Genomic DNA, 21185 nt, shown 5'->3' with positions numbered 1-21185 from the left:
TGACAGTCCATCATTACTTTAGACATGATGGTCAGTCAATACGGAAAATTTCAAGAACTTTGAAAGTTTTTTCAAGTGCAGTCGGTTACTACATGATTCCACATGTGTTATTTCATAGTTTTGATGTGTTCACTATTATTTTACAATGTAGAAAACAGTAAAAAATAAAGAAAAACCCTTGAATGAGTAGGTGTCCAAACCTTTGACTGGTACCTACCTACCTACCTACCTACCTACCTACCTACCTACCTACCTACCTACCTACCTACCTACCTACCTACGCTCTTAGAAAAAAAGGGTTCCAAAGGGGTTCTTCGGCTGTTCCCATAGCATAACCCTTTTTTGGTTCCAGGGGTAACCCCTTTTTGGTTCCACGCATATCCCTTTTGGGTTCCATGTAGAACCCTCTGGGAATCCTACATGGAACCAAAAAGGGTTCTACCTGGAACCAAAAAGGGTTCTCCAAAGGGTTCTCCTATGGGGACAGTCGAAGAACAATTTTAGGTTCTAGATAGAACACTTTTTTCTAAGAGTGTACCTATCTACCGCTGTTCATTTATTGGAGGAGGGAAACAGAGGGGGGAGGGAGAGAGAGTGGAGGGGAGGAGATACAGGAGGTTGTTAGTCTAAAGATCAGGGGCCATACGTATCAAGTATCTCAGGGTATGAGTGCTGATTTGTTCCACAGACCTCACCACCAGACATGACCCAGAGTGAGGGAGAGGTGATTTCTCTCTTAACCTCCTACACCTGTTCTCTACCCTCCCCTGCTGTCTTTCAGTGCTGGACGACCAATCAAGCTTCAGTAAGAACACTCAGCTGGACAGTTTTTCGATCCACTGACTCCTCAGCTGACTGACTGAACCATGATGGACGCCTGTATACCTCCCCTCCCCCTTCTCCTCCTCCCCCTCTACTTCCCTACTCTTTGTCTCCCCCTCTCCTCTCCCTGCTCTCCTCCCACTCCTCTTCCTTCCTTTCTTTGTGCGTGTGTGTGTATGTGTGTGTGTGTGTGTATGTGCATGTGTGTATGGGTGTATGTGTGTGGTGGGTATGGGTGTGAATGTGTGTATGTGTGTATGCTGACCTTAGGCAGTCTCTCCTGGTCTCCTGGATGTCTGGGGATGACCTTCTGTAACCTCTGGAAGCCGTAATCTATAGTGGGCTCATTCAACGCTGCGGAGAGAGGAAGAGGAGAGAGAGAGAGAGAGAGAGAGAGAGAGAGAGAGAGAGAGAGAGAGAGAGAGTGGGATACAGAGAGAGAGAGAGAGGAAGAGAGAGAGAGAGGAAGAGAGAGAGAGAGCGAGAGAGAGAGCGAGAGAGAGAGAGAGTAATATCACTCTGAGAACACTGACAGAACTCATAGTGATGGTAATTGAATAAGCTAAGCTTTAACATGCATATTTAAACATAAGAGTATGAACAGAGCAGACCAGGGCTGGAATTATCCCTCTGAACCTTTCTTCCACTTTCCCATTCTCCCACTTTCCCACTTTCCCATTCTCCCATTCTCCCACTTTCCCATTCTCCCACTTTCCCATTCTCCCACTTTTCCATTCTACCACTTTCTCTTTCCCCACCTTCTCTTTCCCCACCTTCTCTTTCCCATCCCCTGCAGTCTCTCTCTGTCTCTCATTTTCTCTCTTTCACGCTCCTTCTCTTCTATTCTCTATTCTCTGTTTCTCTATTCTGTTCCTCTATTCTCTGTTCCTCTATTCTATATTCCTCAATTCTTCTATTCCTCTATTATTTTTTCTATTCTCTATTCCTCTATATCTCTATTTTTCTGTTCTCTATTCCTCTATTCTCTGTTCCTCTATTTCTCTATTCCTCAATTCTCTGTTCATCTATTCCTCTATTCTATATTCCTCTATTCTCTATTCTTCATTCCTCTATTCTACTATTCCTCTATTCTCTATTCTCTATTCATCTATTTCTCAATTCTCAATTTTTCTGTTCTCTATCCCTTTATTCCTCTATTCTCTGTTTCTCTATTCTCTATTTCTCTTTCCTCCATTTTCTATTTCTCTATTATCTATTCCTCAATTCTCTATTCCTCAATTCTCTATTCTCTATTCCTCAATTCTCTGTTCCTCTATTCTTCTATTCTCTGTTCCTCTATTCTATATTCCTCTATTCTTCATTCCTTGATTCTCTATTCTTTTATTCTCTATTCCTCTATTTATCTATTTTTCTGTTCTCTATCCCTCTATTCCTCAATTCTCTGTTCCTCTATTCTCTATTTCTCTATTCTCTGTTCATCTACTCCTCTATTCTATATTCCTCTATTCTCTATTCCTCTATTTTTCTATTCTCTATTCCTCGATTCTCTATTCCTCTATTCTCTGTTCTCTATTTTTCTGTTCTCTATCCCTTTATTCTATGTTCCTCTATTCCTCTATTCCCTATTCTTCTATTCTCTATTCCTCTATTCTATATTCCTCTATTCTCTTTTCTTCTATTCTCTATTCCTTTATTCTATATTCCTCTATTCTCTAGCCAGAGGAAACTCTCATACAGTAGAAAACCCACCGATAAAAGCAGCCGCAGGAGAAACAGAACAGACCAGCAGCTGATTGTCCTCAGAGAAGAAAACCTTAGGAAGTATGTGTATGAACAGTCTCTGTGAGTGTGACTCTCTCTGCTTGCCGTCTGTTGGCCCCGTAGGCCCCAGCCAGGGTGTTTCCTGGGGGTGCAAGCACAGCTCGCCGCCCATCTGAGGAGACAGCTTGACCCACTGGCCCCCAGAAACAAGCATGCCACTGGAGAGACAGTGGACAAACTGTGCTCCTGCTACTGTAGGCCTGCCAGGTTCTTTATGATAGACCCCCAGACAGAAAACACACACCACAGATGTACAATGAAGTGTGGATAATCTCTATCATTCTCTCTTTCACTCTCTACTGTATATATCATTCTTTCTTTCTCTCTATCTCTTTCTTTCTTTCTTTCCCTCCCCTTCTCCCTCTCTTTTTGCTGTTTAATACAATGTTTTGGACAGAGAGAAGAAAAATAAGTGAAGAGAGAGGTTGACCACGGCAAATGGGAGACTGGAGAGATTGAGAAAAGAGGGAGATGAGAAAGAGATTATGTCAGACAGTGAAATGTCAGTACAGGCAGCTGGTAAATATATGAATGACGCCAAAACAATGAGAAGATCACATCTTCAATTATTACAGAGGAATAACAGTTGACATAATGTTGTCTTCTCTGACCCCTTTAAGCCTTAAGTAGGATTCAGACCTGGATTAGTCCTGCGTAGGGCTGTGGAGGTCATGACATTTTGTCAGCCGGTGATTGTCAAGCAAATAACTGCCGGTCTCACAGTAATTGACCGTTAATTAACATAAACACATTTAGCATCTCCTGGCTTCCCAGCACAGCCTACCAGCCGTTGATGCAGACCTTTGGAACATCTACATAAAACATATATATAATAAACCCATGCAATATAGCCTACACCAGTGGTTCCCAAACGTTTTATAGTCTCGTACCCCTTCAAACATGCAACCTCCAGCTGCGTACCCCCTCTAGCACCAGCGTCAGCTGCGTATCCCCTCTAGCACCAGGGTCAGCTGCGTACCCCCTCTAGCACCAGGGTCAGCTGCGTACCCCCTCTAGCACCAGGGTCAGCTGCGTACCCTCTAGCACCAGGGTCAGCTGTACCCCCTCTAGCACCAGGGTCAGCTGTACCCCCTCTAGCACCAGGGTCAGCTGTACCCCCTCTAGCACCAGGGTCAGCTGCGTACCCCCTCTAGCACCAGGGTCAGCTGCGTACCCCCTCTAGCACCAGGGTCAGCTGCGTACCCCCTCTAGCACCAGGGTCAGCTGCGTACCCCCTCTAGCACCAGGGTCAGCTGCGTACCCCCTCTAGCACCAGGGTCAGCTGTACCCCCTCTAGCACCAGGGTCAGCTGTACCCCCTCTAGCACCAGGGTTTACTCTCAAATGTTGTTGTTTTCATCATTATAAGCCTGGCATGTGTGAGTTTTTCTCACAACCCGGCTCGTGGGAAGTGACAAAGAGCTCTTATAGGAACAGGGCACAAATACTAACATAATAATGATCAATAATGTTTCTCTTTATTTAACCATCTTACATGTAAAACCTTATTTGTTCATCGAAAATTGTGAATAACTCACCAAAGGTTAATGAGAAGGGTGTGCTTGAAAGGATGCACATAACTCTGCAATGTTGGGTTGTATTGGAGAGAGTCTCAGTCTTAAGTAATTTCCCACACACAGTCTGTGCCTGTATTTGGTTTTCATGCTAGTGAGGGCAGAGAATCCACTCTCACATAGGTACATGGTTGCAAAGGGCATCCATGTCTTAACAGCCGATTTTCCAAGGCAGGATACTCTGAGCGCAGCCCTATCCAGAAATCTGGCAGTGACTTCTGATTAAATTAAATTTCACAGAACCGCTTGTTGCAATTTCGATGAGGCTCTCTTGTTCAGATATCGGTAAGTGGAGTGGAGGCAGGGCATGAAAGGGATAACGAATCCAGTTGTTTGTGTCGTCTGTTTCAGGAGAGTATCTGCGTAATTGTACACCCTGTTCACTCAGGTGCTTTGCTAAATGACATTTGACATTGTCCATAAACTTGAGTTCATTTGCACACAAAAAATGATACAATGATAGAAAGACCGTGTGTTGTTCTAATTAATGCAGACAGAGAAGAGCTCAAACTTCTTAATCATAGCTTCAATTCTGTCCCACACATTGAATATAGATGCAGAGAGTCCCTGTAATCCTAGATTCAGATCATTCAGGTGAGAAAAAACATCACCCAGACAGGCCAGTTGTGTGAGAAACTCGTCATCGTGCAACCGGTCAGACAAATGGAAATTATGGTCAGTAAAGAAAACTTTAAGCTCGTCTCTCAATTCAAAAAACGTGTCAATACTTTTCCCCTTGATAACCAGCACATGTTGTAAAGGCGTTACATGGTCGCTGCCCATATCGTTGCACAGTGCAGAAAATACACGAGAGTTCAGGGGCCTTGTCCATTCTCACTGTAGTGTCCAAAACGTTTTTCAAGCTGTCAGGCATTCCTTTGGCAGCAAGAGCCTCTCGGTGGATGCTGCAGTGTACCCAAGTGGTGTTGGGAGCAACTGCTTGCATGCGCGTTACCACTCCACTATGTCTCCCTGTCATGGCTTTGCACCATCACTAGAGATACCAACACATCTTGACTACCAAAATTAATTTGATGTCACAAAGCTGTCCAGTACTTTACAAATATACTTTAAAAATATCAATGTAGTTCTCATCATAATTGCACTTCTTCGAATGCCCAACGTCCCTGTCTGTTGTTCAGTGCTTCCCGGGGAAGGGGGCAGTAGCTCTTCAGCTGCATCAGATTCACAACAGTCAGTGTCCATGCTAGCTGGGCTAACAACAAATGTAGAATTACTGATGCTTGCATTGGATGTGCTCGTGGAAGCAGAACAACTTGTGTCGTCGACAGGTGTAGGTGTAGTACTGCTGGTAGTACTACTGGTAGAGCTGGTATGTGTCTCTACTAAATGGACTGTTAGAAAATGTGAATCACATTTTTATTTGGCGTATTTTCCTACACCATCACAATAAATCTATTGTTTATTTTAGACAGGTCTAAAGAAACATGATATGAAGAAAATATTTATATATTTCCGAAGAACATAATAGCATCAAATCAAATCAAACTTTATTTGCCACATGCGCCGAACACAACAAGTGTAGACCTTACTGTGAAATGCTTACTTACAAGCCCTTAACCAACAGTGCAGTTCAAGAAGAAGAAAATATTTACCAAGTAGGCTCAGATAAGAAGTTTTCTGGGCTTTCCTCTGACACCGCCTGTTACATAGGTCCTGGATGGCAGGAAGCTTGGCCCCAGTGATGTAATGGGCCATTCGCACTACGCTCTGTAGCGCCTTATGGTCAGATACCGAGCAGTTGCCACACCAGGAGGTGATGCAACCGGTCAGGATGCTCTCAATGGTGCAGCTGTAGAAACTTTTGAGGATCTGGGGATCTACGCCAGATCTTTTCAGTATCCTGAGGGGGAAAAGGTTTTGTCGTGCCCTCTTCACGACTTTCTTGGTATGTTTGGACCATGATAGTTTGTTGGTGATGTGGACACCAAAGAACTTGAAACTCTCGACCCACTACACTACAGCCCCGTTGATGTTAATGGAGGCCTGTTCGGCCCGCCTTTTCCTGTAGTCCACGATCAGCTCCTTTGTCTTGCTCACATTGAGGGAGAGGTTGTTGTCCTGGCATCACACTTCCAGGTCTCTGACCTCCTCCCTATAGACTGTCTCATCGTTGTCGGTGATCAGGCCTACCACTGTTGTGTCATCAGCAAACTTAATGATGGTGTTGGAGTCGTGTTTGGCCATGCAGCAGTGGGTGAACATGAACAATAATCTGAGTTGTCCTTATGTTCATTCTATAGCTAGAGGACTCCTTATATCTCCATGAGTGTGAAGCATCATTGTTTTGTCTTTATCTGTTCTAGTACTTTCGTTTTGCTAGCTTGGGCCATCTGCTTTAAGTGGTGCCTTTGGAACTGCCAATCTGCGGTCAAAAACGCAGAGTTCATCTCAGCCTATGTTGCCCTTCCGTCCCTAGACTTATTGCATCTGACGGAGACATGGATCACCCCAGAGAACACTGTTACTCCAGCTCCTCTTTCTTCATCTGACTATGTTTTCTCTCATAGTCCAAGATCATCTGGTTGTCATGTGGTGGGACACATTTACTCATTTCTCCTAAATGGAGATTTTCTCTTTTCTCCCTCTCTCACCTGTCCATCTCAATTTAATTCCATGCTTTCACTGTCACTTGTCCACTCAAGCTTAACATTATTGTCATCTATCGTCCACCAGGTGCCCTTGGAGAGTTCCTCAATGAGCTTGACACCTTGATAAGCTAATTTCCTGATGATGGCTCACTGCTCTTCGCACCTGGCAACTTCAACCTCCCGACGTCTGCATTCGATTCATTTATTCCTAACTCGCTCTTTCCCCTCCTTGCCTATTTGGACCTCACCCTTTCCCGATCCCCTCCAACTAACAAGGTAGGCAATACGCTTGACCTCATCTTTACAAGAGGCTGCTCACATACTAATCTCACTGCAACATCGTCCCCCCAGATCTCTGATCACTACTTTGTTTCCTTTTCTGCCTCCCATTCATCCCAAACCTAACCACCCAGCCCCTACCCAGATGGACATGCGCCATCGCAATCTTCACTCTCTCTCTCCCACTACTCTCTCCTCTTCCATCCTATCATCTCTCTCTTCTGCTAAATTCTTCTCCCTCCTGTCTCCTGATTCTGCCTCTTCGACCCTACTCTCCTCCCTTTATGCACCCTATGACTCGGACTGTCCCCTTTCCTCCCGGCCGGTTCGGCCCTCCCCTCCACTCCGTGGCTGAGTGACTCATTATGAGCTTACAGAACAGGGCTGCGGGCAGCTGAGCAAAATTGGAGGAAAACTAAACATCCGGAGAATCTATCATCCTTTCACTCCCTCTTCTCTACCTTCTCTGTATCTGCTGCTAAAGCCACTTTCTATCCCTCTAGATGTCAAGCTTCTGCCTCTAATCATAGGAAACTCTTTTCCACCTTCCACTCCCTACTTAATCCTCCACCCCCTTCCCATCCCTCCTCCCTCTCTGCGGACTACTTTGTCAACCACTTTGGTTAACGACGTCTGCTACTCATTCACTCAGCCTATTGATTCCACTGGTCTCACTCACACAGAACTACCCTATGCCCTGACCTCTTTCCTCCTCTCCACCCTTTCAGGGCTGGGCTGGTCTCAGGGTATGCACACACTTGGATTGCATTTTACTTGGCAGGCCGCTCCTACCAGGTGACGTGGAGAGGATCTTTGTCTGCACCACATACTCTCACTACTGGTGTCTCCCAGTTGATTCTAGGCCCTCTCACTCTGCTCTGTCATTTCTCCACATGGTCTCTCCTATCATTCCTATGCGGATGACAATCCACTACTTTTCTCCTTCCCCCCTTCTGACACTCAGGTGACAAGCATCTTTGCGTGCCTGGCATAGATCTCCACTTGGATGTTGGCCCACCACCTCAAGCTCAACCTCGGCAAGACGGAACTGCTCTATCTCCCAGCAAAAGCCTGCACGCTCAAAGACCTCTCCATCACGGTTGGCAACTCCACAGTGTCGCCCTCCCAGAGTTCAAAGAATCTTGGCGTGACCCTAGACAACACCCTGTCGTTCTTTGCAAACATCAACGCAGTGACCCGATCCTCCAGGTTCATGCTCTACAACATCTGTAGAGTATGACCCTGCCTCACACAGGAAGCGGTGCAGGTCCTAATCCAGGCATTTGTCCTCTCCTGTCTGGACTACTGCAACTCGCTGTTGGCTGAGCTCCCTGGTTGTACCATCAAACACCTGAAACTTATCCACAAAGCAGCAGCCTGATTGGTTTTCAACTTTCCCAAGTTCTCTCATATCACCTCGCTTCTTCTCACACTCCACCGGCTTCCAGTTGAAGTATCCACTACAAGACTACGGTGTTTACCTATGGAACAGCAAGAGGAACCAACCCGTTCTGCCACATAATGTCTCTTGGCCCTCCCACCCCTACGAGAGGGCAGCTCCCGTTCAGCCCAGTCCAAGCTCTTCTCTGTCCTGACACGCCAATGTTGGAACCATCTTCCCCCTGAAGCTAGGACAACAGAGTCCCTACCCATCTTCCGAAAAACATCTGAACCCCTACCTCAGTATCAATCCTCCTCATCACTACGACCCCCCCAACTCCCCCCCAAAAATATATAAAAAAGAACACTTAACCAGCACTTGCTGACCAACCCCTTCTAGCTCTGACTCTACTGATAGCTGCGTTATTGAGGAAAAATGTACTTCATATGCCTGTAAAATGTGGTTGACCCACCTAGCTACTTTAAAATGAATGCACTAACTGTAAGTTACTCTGGATAAGAGCGTCTGCTAAATGACTAAATGTAAAATGTAAATGTTAGACCCTGATCTGGCTATGACATATGTCTGTGGGCTACACGAGTTTCATTTAGCAGACAAGATTTGCTTAGAATTACGTGGCATTATTTGTATATGATTTTATAGTATGAAGAATACAATTGAACATAGCTGAATAATATATAAAGGATGTTTTCTCCAAACGATTTGAGGGAGTGAACACATGCAGCTGTTCTGTGTTGAGCGGTTAACAAAGAAACAGGTCCTCCTATATGCTTCATTAAAAGTTATTTATGCAACTTTACCTGTGATACAAACGTTTGCCTGTGTGTTTTGATTTGAAACACATTCTAAAGCTGCAAGATGCCACTCTAATGATGATTTGAAAAAGGTTGTATGAAAGGCATGAGCTCTGCTTTGTTTTCTTGGTGCAGCCTGTACACACTCCATCAGTCTCTCATTCACAATTTGACAAGCACTTAATGCCTCTAATTTTCCGGCTGCATCCACTTTGTGTGACTGTAATGCCCCCTAAATAAATCCACGCCTTTTGTGGCCAGTGGCTGTTGTGCCCTTGGGCTGAGTATAATAATTATAATTCCCTTCTCCCAGTTGCGTGCTGAAACATGCCTCACTCACATGGCTCTCCGTGAAAGGCTACAAGAGAAGACAGACACATTGGGGACACAACTGCGCACGTTCTTATCCAATTCCAAGGCACATATTTAACATATTGGATGAATTGTCCACATTTACTTTTCGTCATTCAACAACATGAGTAGGTCTACCGAACAGGAAAAGCACTAGCCTATGTCAATCTACTATCCCCCATAGTACAAAAGTTGACCTATTATATTCTGTGCAAGAAATGAATATTCCAAATACAGTCTGGGACAGTTGTGGGATGCGCTAGATCCCAAATGAATATTCCAAATACAGTCTGGGACAGTTGTGGGATGCACTAGATCCCAAATGAATATTCCAAATACAGTCTGGGACAGTTGTGGGATGCACTAGATCCCAAATGAATATTCCAAATACAGTCTGGGACAGTTGTGGGATGCACTAGATCCCAAATGAATATTCCAAATACAGTCTGGGACAGTTGTGGGATGCACTAGATCCCAAATGAATACAACCACTAAAAACACAAAAACTGTTTAAGCAATTAGCCTGATGCAACAGATGAGAACATTCACATTCACATTGATAAGCTATTTCTTCACATTATAAGTGCAGCAGCAATGCACACAGTTAGGCTCTATACCCATTGTAAAGTGGTTTACTGTTCTTTATTTTAAGAAGTTATTTGGCCACTTTAGTTGTGATACAAACCTTATCAAAACATATAGGCCTATGGGCTAGGCTACATGAGATGTGCCACTATGATTATAAAAAGTCACACAAATAAATAATTCACTGTTAGCCTTTAACTGGGCATCATTCACAAGTGATAATGTATTATTCACAAGTGATAATGTACTATTCACAAGTGATACCATATCATTCACAAGTGATAATATATATATATATATATATATTTAACTATTATTTATATAGGCAAGTCAGTTAAGAACAAATTAGTATTCACAAGTGATAATATATCATTCACAAGTAATAATGTATCATTCACAAGTAATAATGTATCATTCACAAGTGATAATGTATCATTCACAAGTGATAATATATCATTCACAAGTAATAATATATCATTCACAAGTAATAATGTATCATTCACAAGTGATAATGTATCATTCACAAGTGATAATATATCATTCACAAGTAATAATGTATCATTCACAAGTGATAATGTATCATTCACAAGTAATAATGTATCATTCACAAGTAATAATGTATCATTCACAAGTGATAATATATCATTCACAAGTAATAATGTATCATTCACAAGTGATAATGTACAATTCACAAGTGATACTGTATCATTCACAAGTAATAATGTATAGTTCACAAGTGATAATGTATAATTCACAAGTGATAATGTATCATTCACAAGTAATAATGTATCATTCACAAGTGATAATATATCATTCACAAGTGATAATGTATCATTCACAAGTGATAATATATCATTCACAAGTAATAATGTATCATTCACAAGTGATAATGTATCATTCACAAGTAATAATGTATCATTCACAAGTGATAGGCTAATATTGTCACCCATCAGACTATTCTTGATTTAATCTTGTCTTTACATAGTGTAAGTGATAATATATCAGTTCAGGGAAGTGCTTTAATTAATGTATCATTCGAACAAGTGATAATGCACATCATGACACTGGAACAGTAACGCCTGGGGAAGGAATCAAAGGGAGAGAGATATCAGAAGATATAAAGAGAAGGAACCTAGATATTGGAACCAAAGGCAGAGAGATATCAAAGGGAGAGACTATAAAGAGAAGGAACCAAAGGGAGAGAGATATAAAGAGAAGGAACCAAAGGCAGAGAGATATAAAGAGAAGGAACCAAAGGGAGAGAGATATAAAGGAAAGGAACCAAAGGGAGAGAGATATAAAGAGAAGGAACCAAAGGGAGAGAGATATCAAAGGGGGAGATATAAAGAGAAGGAACCTTTAGATATAAAGGAAAGGAACCAAAGGGAGAGACATATAAAGGAAAGGAACCAAAGGGAGAGATATAAAGAGAAGGAACAAACGAGAGATATAAAGAGAAGGAACCAAAGGGAGAGAGATATAAAGAGAAGGAACAAAGAGAAGATATAAAGAGAAGGAACCAAAGGGAGAGAGATATAAAGAGAAGGAACCAAAGGGAGAGAGATATAAAGGAAAGGAACCAAAGGGAGAGAGATATAAAGAGAAGGAACCAAAGGGAGAGAGATATAAAGAGAAGGAACCAAAGGGAGAGAGATATAAAGAGAAGGAACCAAAGGGAGAGAGATATAAAGGAAAGGAACCAAAGGGAGAGAGATATAAAGAGAAGGAACCAAAGGGAGAGAGATATAAAGAGAAGGAACCAAAGGGAGAGAGATATAAAGAAAAGGAACCAAAGGGAGAGAGATATAAAGAGAAGGAACCAAAGGGAGAGAGATATAAAGAGAAGGAACCAAAGGGAGAGAGATATAAAGGAAAGGAACCAAAGGGAGAGAGATATAAAGGAAAGGAACCAAAGGGAGAGAGATATAAAGAGAAGGAACCAAAGGGAGAGAGATATAAAGAGAAGGAACCAAAGGGAGAGAGATATAAAGGAAAGGAACCAAAGGGAGAGAGATATAAAGAGAAGGAACCAAAGGGAGAGAGATATAAAGAGAAGGAACCAAAGGGAGAGAGATATAAAGAGAAGGAACCAAAGGGAGAGAGATATAAAGAGAAGGAACCAAAGGGAGAGAGATATAAAGAGAAGGAACCAAAGGAGAGAGATATAAAGGAAAGGAACCAAAGGGAGAGAGATATAAAGGAAAGGAACCAAAGGGAGAGAGATATAAAGGAAAGGAACCAAAGGCAGAGAGATATAAAGGAAAGGAACCAAAGGGAGAGAGATATAAAGAGAAGGAACCAAAGGCAGAGAGATATAAAGGGAAGGAACCAAAGGCAGAGAGATATAAAGGAAAGGAACCAAAGGGAGAGAGATATAAAGGGAAGGTAATCAGGGAGGTGATGGAGTCCAGGTGTGTCTGATGAAGCGCAGGTGCGAGTAACGATGGTGATAGGTGTGCGCCATAACGAGCAGACTGGTGACCAAGAGACCGGAGAGGGCCACACGTGACACATATACTAAAGGGGCAGCGGAAAAATACATGTCATCTATTCACTTGAAAAGCGAACGGAGGATCCTTTTCACGTGGTTCATTTTCATGCCAGCCAGGTACTCCTGTTATAAAGAGAAGCAATGTGCTTAATATTAGGAAAGTTAATAGAGGCCATCACTCTGTTTTCTCACACAATTGCCAAGCCTATATAAATGTTACGCAGCAGGAGCTCATGGGCTCTCATGATTAGATCAAGTGTTTGAATCCGTTGTAGAATACATTTGCATTGATGTCAGAGTGATTAGAGGGACAATAGAGTCCTGAGTGCCAGGCAGTTAACAGGTTCGGTAGGCTAGCTAGACCATCAGCAGCATCAGAGCTTGGAGAAGCCTAATTACTGAGACCGCCGGTGTGGTAATACGGTCACCGTAAAAACCTATATTCCTGCATGCTTATTACACTAACCGGCTGAGGGGCTATGGTTTTTCAGAAGATATTAAATGTTAGTAAAGTCAAGAGCCTTTTAGATATGAACAACTACGTAGTCTCTCTCTCTCTGTGTGTGTGTGTGTGTGTGTGCGCGTGTGCATGTGTGTGTGTGTGCGTGTGTGTGTGTGTGTGTGCGAGTGTGTGTGTGCGAGTGTGTGTGCGTGTGTGTGTGTGTATGCGTGTGAAAAAGAGCAAGAGAGAGAGAGAGAGGGCAAGATAGAGATAAAGTGAATCATAAATAAAATCACATCACAAAACTACTAAATCATAACCAGTAAAACATACCTACATTAATACATCATAAACTTTAGAATCAGCAACTGTCGGAATTGACCTCCCAATCACCTCGATCAGCTCCATCATCAGGATCAATACTCATGGGAGTTTCATAAAGTCACACCACTATCCACAGGACTAGAGGGTAGGAGATGTCTATGAGTTAGGGAGGGACGGAGGAGAGCTGGAGGAGGGAAGGAGGTTGGTAGGAGGAAGAGGAAGGGGAAGAAGAGGGGAGGAGGAATGGGAGGAGGAGAGATGGAGGAAGAAGGGGGGAAGGATAGGAGAAGGATGATGGGAGGGGAAGAGGAGGAGGAGGGAAGGAGGGTATGAGGAGGAGGATGGATGAGAGGTCAGACAGCCAGTAATCTATCTCCCTGTAGTATGAATCACGAACAAGAACACTTAACCTCCTGTAAGAACATTTGTTCCACCTCTGATAATCTCTCTCTCTCTCTCTCTCTCTCTCTCTCTCTCTCTCTCCCTCTCCCTCTCTCTCTCTCTCTCTCTCTCTCTCCCTCTCTCTCTCTCTCTCCCTCTCTCTCTCTCTCTCTCTCTCTCTCTCTCTCTCTCTCTCTCTCTCTCTCTCTCTCTCCCTCTCTCTCTCTCTCTCTCCCCTCTCTCTCTCTCTCCCTCTCCTCTCTCTCTCTCTCTCTCCCTCTCCCTCTCTCAGACCTATAAAATATCACTTGTTTTTTATACAGGAAAGCCTGCCTATTGAATTTGAGAATTTTACCAATTAATGTATATGACATTTCACTTTGATAATACCAAAAGTTCAACTAATCTAGGATTTAAGATTACAGTAAAATTACTAGTCCCATCATAAAAGCGCAAAATGAAAAATCCTATAATCAACATAAATCAAATACTGATCTTTAGGGTAGATTAGAATGAGGCGTTCCACCATCTGTACATTCCAATTCCTTCCTACCATTCCATTTAGCAGGAAGGAGGAGAGAGGGCTTAAACCCTACATCTAATTTGAATATCCCCTTAATATGGAGTTTCTAAAGGAACTGTGACTGGCTGTAGATACTGTATCTGAGAGTAAACTGAGTGTGTGTGAGAAAGAATGCTCCCCATCTCTACCAGAGTTTTAATCAACAGTAGCTCAATAAAGGACTGAATTAGAGAGAGTAATATACATCCTAGCTACTGCACTCTACTGTTATTGTGTGTGTGTGTGTGTGTGTGTGTGTGTGTGTGTTTGTGTGAGACAGAGAGAGTGAGAGAGAGTGCGAGAGAGAAAGAGCACGAGAGGGGGACAGACCACTTCTGGGAAAATTGGAAAACACTAAACAAATAACAACAGGAAGAGTTATCTATCCAAAATGGAGATGGATGGGTAAACCACTTCTCCAAGCTTTTTGGCTCTATAACAAAGAACATGCAGCAAAAACATATACATGATCAAATATAAATCGTATAATCAACTATTAAAGGCTGCAAGAACCCACTGGATTCTCCAATTACATTGAATGAACTTCAAGACAAAATACAAACCCTCCAACCCAAAAAGGCCTGTGGGGTTGATGGTATCCTCAATGAAATTATAGAATATACAGACTACAAATTCCAATTGGCTATTTTTAAACTCTTTAACATCATCCTTAGCTCTGGCATCTTCCCCAATATTTGGAACTAAGGACTGATCACCCCAATCCACAAAAGTGGAGACAAATTTGACACCAATAACTACTGTGGGATATGCATCAACAGCAACCTGGGAAAATCCTCTGCATTGTTATTAACAGCAGACTCATACATCTCCTCAGTGAAAACAATGTACTGAGCAAATGTCAAATTGGCTTTTTACCAAATTGCCGTACAACAGACCACGTATTCACCCTGCACACCCCAATCGACAAACAAACAAACCAAAACAAAGGCAAAGTATTCTCATGTTTTGTTGATTTCAAAAAGCTTCTGACTCAATTTGGCACGAGGGTTTGCTCTACAAATTGATAGAAAGTGGTGTTTGGGGAAAAACAAATGACATTATAAAATCCATGTACACAAACAAGTGTGCGGTTAGAATTGGCAAAAAACACACACATTTCTTTCCAAAGGGGTGGGGTGAGACAGGGATGCAGGTTAAGCCCCACACTAGAACAGTCTGCAACACCAGGCCTCACCATATAGAATCCGAAGTCAAATGTCTATTGTTTGCTGATGATCTGTTGCTTCTGCCCCCAATCAAGGAGGCCCTACAGCAGCACCTAGATCTTCCGCACAAATGATGTCAGACCTGGGCCCTGACAGTTAATCTCAGTAAGACAAAAATAATGGTGTTCCAAAAAAGGTCCAGTCACCAGGACCACAAATACATATTCCATCTAGACACTGTTGACCTAGAGCACACAAAAACTATACATACCTCGGCCTAAACATCAGCGCCACAGGTAACTTCCACAAAGCTGTGAACGATCTGAGAGACAAGGCAAGAAGGGACTTCTATGCCATTAAAAGGAACATAAAATTCGACATACCAATTAGGATCTGCCTAAAAATACTTGAATCAGTTATAGAACCCATTGCTCTTTACAGTTGTGAGGTCTGGGGTCCGTTCACCAACCTATAATTCACAAAATGGGACAAACTCCAAATTGAGACTCTGCATGCAGAATTCTGCAAAAACATCCTCTGTATACAATGTCAAACACCATAATATAATTAATAATAACATAATACAACGTAACATAATGCATGCAGAGCAGAATATGGCTGATACACACTAATTATAAAAATCCAGAACTCAAGTCCCTAAAAGGAAGCGATTCCCAAACCTTCCATAACAAAGCCATCAATCTACAGAGAAATAAACCTGGAGAAGAGTCCCCTAAGCAAGCTGGTCCTGGGGCTCTGTTCACAAACACAAACAGACCCCACAGAGCCCCAGGACAACAACACAATTAGTCCCAACCAAATCATGAGAAAACACAAAGATACAGTACCAGTCAAGAGTTTGGACACACTTACTTATTCAAGGACTTGTCTTAATTTTTACTATTTTCGACATGGTAGAAAAATAGTGAAGACTTCAAAACTATAAAATAACACATATGGAATGATTTAGTAAACAAAAAAATGGTAACAAATGAAAATGTATTTTGTATTTGTAATTTTTCAGAGTAGTCAACCTTTGCCTTGATGACAGCTTTGCACACTCTTGTCATTCTCTCAACCAGCTTCATGAGGTAGTCACCTGGAATGCATTTGAATTAACAGGTGTGCCTTGTTAAAAGTTAACTTTTTTTTTCTATTGAGTCAGTCATTTCTGTTGTGACAAGGTAGGGGTATAAGAAATATATAATACCAAGTTCATATTATGGCAGGAACAGTTCAAATAAGTAAAGAGAAATGACAGACCATCACTACTTTAAGACAAAAAGGTCTGTCAATACGGAACATTTCAAGAACAAGTGCAGTCGCAAAAACCATCAAGCGCTCTGATGAAACTGGCTCTCATGAGGACCGCCACCGGAAAGGAAGACCTAGACTTACCTCTGCTGCAGAGGAGAAGTTCATTAGAGTTGACTGCACCTCAGATCAAAACAAATCAAATTTTATTTGTCACATACACATGGTTAGCAGATGTTAATGCGAGTGTAGCGAAATGCTTGTGCTTCTAGTTCCGACAATGCAGTAATAACCAACGAGTAATCTAACCTAATAATTCCACAACTACCTTATACACACAAGTGTAAAGGAATGAAGAATATGTACATAAAGATATATGAATGAGTGATGGTACAGAACGGCATAGGCAAGATGCAGTAGATGGTATCGAGTACAGTATATACATATGAGATGAGTAATGTAGGGTATGTAAACATATAAGTGGCATTGTTTAAAGTGGCTAGTGATACATGTATTACATAAAGATGGCAAGATGCAGTAGATGATATAGAGTACAGTATATACATATACATATGAGATGAGTAATGTAGGGTATGTAAACATTATATTAAGTGGCATTGTTTAAAGTGACTAGTGATACATTTTTTACATCAATTTTCCATTATTAAAGTGGCTGGAGTTGAGTCAGTATGTTGGCAGCAGACACTCAATGTTAGTGGTGGCTGTTTAACAGTCTGATGGCCTTGAGATATAAGCTGTTTTTCAGTCTCACGGTCCCTGCTTTGATGCACCTGTACTGACCTCGCCTTCTGGATGATAGCAGGGTGAACAGGCAGTGGCTCGGGTGGTTGTTGTCCTTGATGATCTATATGGCCTTCCCGAGACATCGGGTGGTGTAGGTGTCCTGGTGGGCAGGTAGTTTGCCCCCGGTGATGCGTTGTGCAGCCCTCACTACCCTCTGGAGAGCCTTACGGTTGTGGGCGGAGCAGTTGCCGTACCAGGCAGTGATACAGCCCGACAGGATGACCTTGATTGTGCTTCTGTAAAAGTTTGTGAGTGCTTTTGGTGACAAGCCAAATTTCTTCAGCCTCCTGAGGTTTCTATGAGGATATGGCTGGGGATACCGTCTGGGCCTGCAGCCTTGCGAGGGTTAACACATTTAAATGTTTTACTCACGTCGGTTGCAGTGAAGGAGAGTCCGCAGGTTATGGTAGCGGGCCGTGTCAGTGGCACTGTATTGTCCTCAAAGCGAGCAAAGAAGTTATTTAGTCTGTCTGGGAGCAAGACAGGAGGGCCTTATATGCGTCGCGGAAGTTAGAATAACAATGATCCAGGGTTTTACCAGCCCTGGTTGCACAATCGATATGCTGAAAGAATTTATGGAGTCTTGCTTTCAGATTAGCCTTGTTACAATCCCCAGCTACAATGAATGCAGCCTCAGGATATGTGGTTTCCAGTTTACATAGAGTCAAATAAAGTTTGTTCAGGGCCATCGATGTGTCTGCTTGGGGGGGATATATATGCGGCTGTGATTATAATCGAAGAGAATTCTCTTGGTAGATAATGCCGTCGACATTTGATTGTGAGGAATTCTAAGTCTGGTGAACAGAAGGACTTGAGTTCCTGTATGTTGTTATGATCACACCACGTCTCGTTAATCATAAGGCATACCCCCCCGCCCCTCTTCTTACCAGAAAGATGCTTGTTTCTGTCGGCGCGATGCATGAAGAAACCAGCTGGCTGTACCGACACCAAGAGCGTGTCTCGAGTGAGCCATGTTTCCGTGATGCAAAGAATGTTAGACTCTCTGATGTCTCTCTGGAATGCTACCCTTGCTCGGATTTCATCAACCTTGTTGTCAAGAGACTGGTCATTGGCAAGTAGTATGCTAGGGAGTGGTGCGCGATGTGCCCGTCTCCGGAGCCTGACCAGAAGACCGCTTCGTTTGCCCCTTTTACTGCGACATTGGTTCTCCGGCTGGGATCCGATCCATTGTCCTGGGTGGAAGGCAAAACACAGGATCCTCTTCGGGAAAGTCGTATTCCTGGTCGTAATGATGGTGAGTTGGCGTTGCTCTATTCAGTAGTTCCTCCCGACTGTATGTAATGAAACCTAAGATGACCTGGGGTACCAATGTAAGAAATAACACATTAAAAAAACAAAATACTGCATAGTTTCCTTGGAACGCGAAGCGAGGCGGCCATCTCTGTCGGCGCTGGAAGTGTTATCTATCCCTCTATCATATCATCTATATATATATCTCTCTATCCTATCCTCTATGTACCTATCCCTCTATCCTATCATCTATGTATATATCCCTCTATCCTATCCTCTATGTATCTAAAAAAACAATTACTGCATAGTTTCCTAGGAACGCGAAGAGTGGCGGCCATCTCTGTCGGCGACGGAAGTTTTTAACTATTTAAGCTCAAATAAATGCTTCACAGAGTTCAAGTAACAGACACATCTCACCATCAACTGTTCAGAGGAGACAGTTGAATCAGGCCTTCAGGGTTGAATTGCTGCAAAGAAACCACTACTAAAGGACACCAATAAGAAGAAGGGACTTGCTTTGGCCATGAAACACGAGCAATGGTCATTAGACCGGTGGAAATAGCCTTCCTATTTTAAAAATGGTTTTGCTTACCATGTGATTCTATATGAGTTATTTCATAGTTTTGAAGTCTTCACTATTATTCTACAATGTATAAAATAGTGAAAATAAAGAAAAACCCTTGAATGAGTAGGTGTGTCCAAACTTTTGACTGGTATTGTAATTATTTAACACAAGGATAAGAATTAACAAAAAAACAGAGCAGGCAGAATACCTGACCACTGTGACCGACCCAAGCTTAAAGAAAGCTTTGACTTTGTACAGACTCAGTGAGCATAGCCTTGCTATTGAGAATGGTCGCCGTAGGCAGACCTGGCTCTCAAGAGAAGACAGGCTATATGATCACTGCCCACAAAAGGAGGTGGAAACTGAGCTGCACTTCCTAACCTCCTGCCCATTGTATGACCATATTAGAGACACATATTTCCCTCAGATTACACAGATCCACAAATAATTTGAAAACAAACCCAATTTTGATAAACTCCCATATCTATTGGGTGAAATACTACAGTGTGCAATCACAGCAGTAAGATTTTTTTACCTGTTACACACAGGAAAAGGGCAACCAGTGAAGAACAAACACCATTGTAAATACAACCCATATTTCATTTTGATTTATATTCCATTTTGTACTTTTAACTATTTGCACATAATATGACATTTGTAATGAATTTATTATTTTGGAACTTTTCAGAGTGCAATGTTTATAATACCTTTTTACTGTTGTTTATCATCTACTTCACTTGTTTTGGCAATGTAAACATGTTTCATGCCAATAAAGCCCTTAAATTGAAATTGAATTGACATAGAGAGAGAGACAGAGACAAAGAGATTCTGTGTGTGTGTGTGTATGTGTGTGTGTGTGTGCTTCTAAGGTCCATCTACTATATGCTACACATTGATACTAATGCCAGTAATACAGGTACAGATTGAAGTCCTTTCATTTCACAGTTCCGCCCGATATAAAAATGACAAACAACGTCTTGCTCTCTCCACCCGCCTGTGGAATACTAGTCCCATAGAACTTTGAGAGAATGGCAGTTAAATGGCACATGTAGTGCACTCCTTTTGACCAGGTCCTATGGACTTTACATAGGGAATAGGGAGCCATTTGGGACCCACTTCAGCCTGTTAATATTCTGTTGCTGTACTTTAGTCTTCTCCTGTCCCTGTCCTGTCCTAACAGCATCCCCAGCCCTGCTGACTGATGACTGCGGACTGCTGACTGATGCTTCACACATACCTAATCAGTACTGAGCCCAGAAATACTAAACTTAATGTTAGAGAGAGAGAGAGAGGGAGAGAGAGAGAGGAGGGAGGGAGGAGAGAGGAGAGAGAGATGGTATTGGTTTTTGTATGTATGTATGTGTGTGTGTGTAAATGTGCACCTCTTGTTTCTCGTTGCTTATTAGAGCTGTTCTTGCCATAATATGGACTTGGTATTTTACCAAATAGGGCTATCTTCTGTATACCATCCCTACCTGGGGCGGCAGGTAGCCTAGTGGTTAGAGCATTTGGCCAGTAACCAAAGGTTGCTAGATCGAGTCCCCGAACTGACAAGGTACAAATATGTCCTTCTGCCGCTGAACAAGGCAGTTAACCCACTGTTCCTAGGCTGTCATTGTGAATTAAATAAAGCTTAAAAACAAATACCTTGTCACAACACAACTAATTGGCTCCAATGCATTAAGAAGGAAAGAAATTACACAAAATACATTTTACCAATGACCTGGCTGCCACAAATACCGGAC

General features: G+C 42.5%; 1 protein-coding gene across 2 annotated transcripts in view; it reads right to left on the bottom strand.

Moving 5' to 3' along the window:
* Positions 1 to 21185, bottom strand: part of LOC112235250 (transcription factor COE1-A-like) — a 103815-nt gene that overhangs the window by 20272 nt on the left and 62358 nt on the right. For both annotated transcript variants that reach the window (XM_042303329.1, XM_042303330.1), the window contains exon 11: positions 1088 to 1176. In XM_042303329.1, the coding sequence (XP_042159263.1) occupies positions 1088 to 1176 (89 nt within the window). The remainder of the gene's footprint in view (positions 1 to 1087; positions 1177 to 21185) is intronic.

Source organism: Oncorhynchus tshawytscha, linkage group LG21 (assembly GCF_018296145.1).
Source record: "Oncorhynchus tshawytscha isolate Ot180627B linkage group LG21, Otsh_v2.0, whole genome shotgun sequence".
Lineage (NCBI taxonomy): Eukaryota > Metazoa > Chordata > Actinopteri > Salmoniformes > Salmonidae > Oncorhynchus > Oncorhynchus tshawytscha.
The sequence above is the reverse complement of the archived record's forward strand: the minus strand, read 5'-3'. Positions and strand labels throughout refer to the sequence as shown.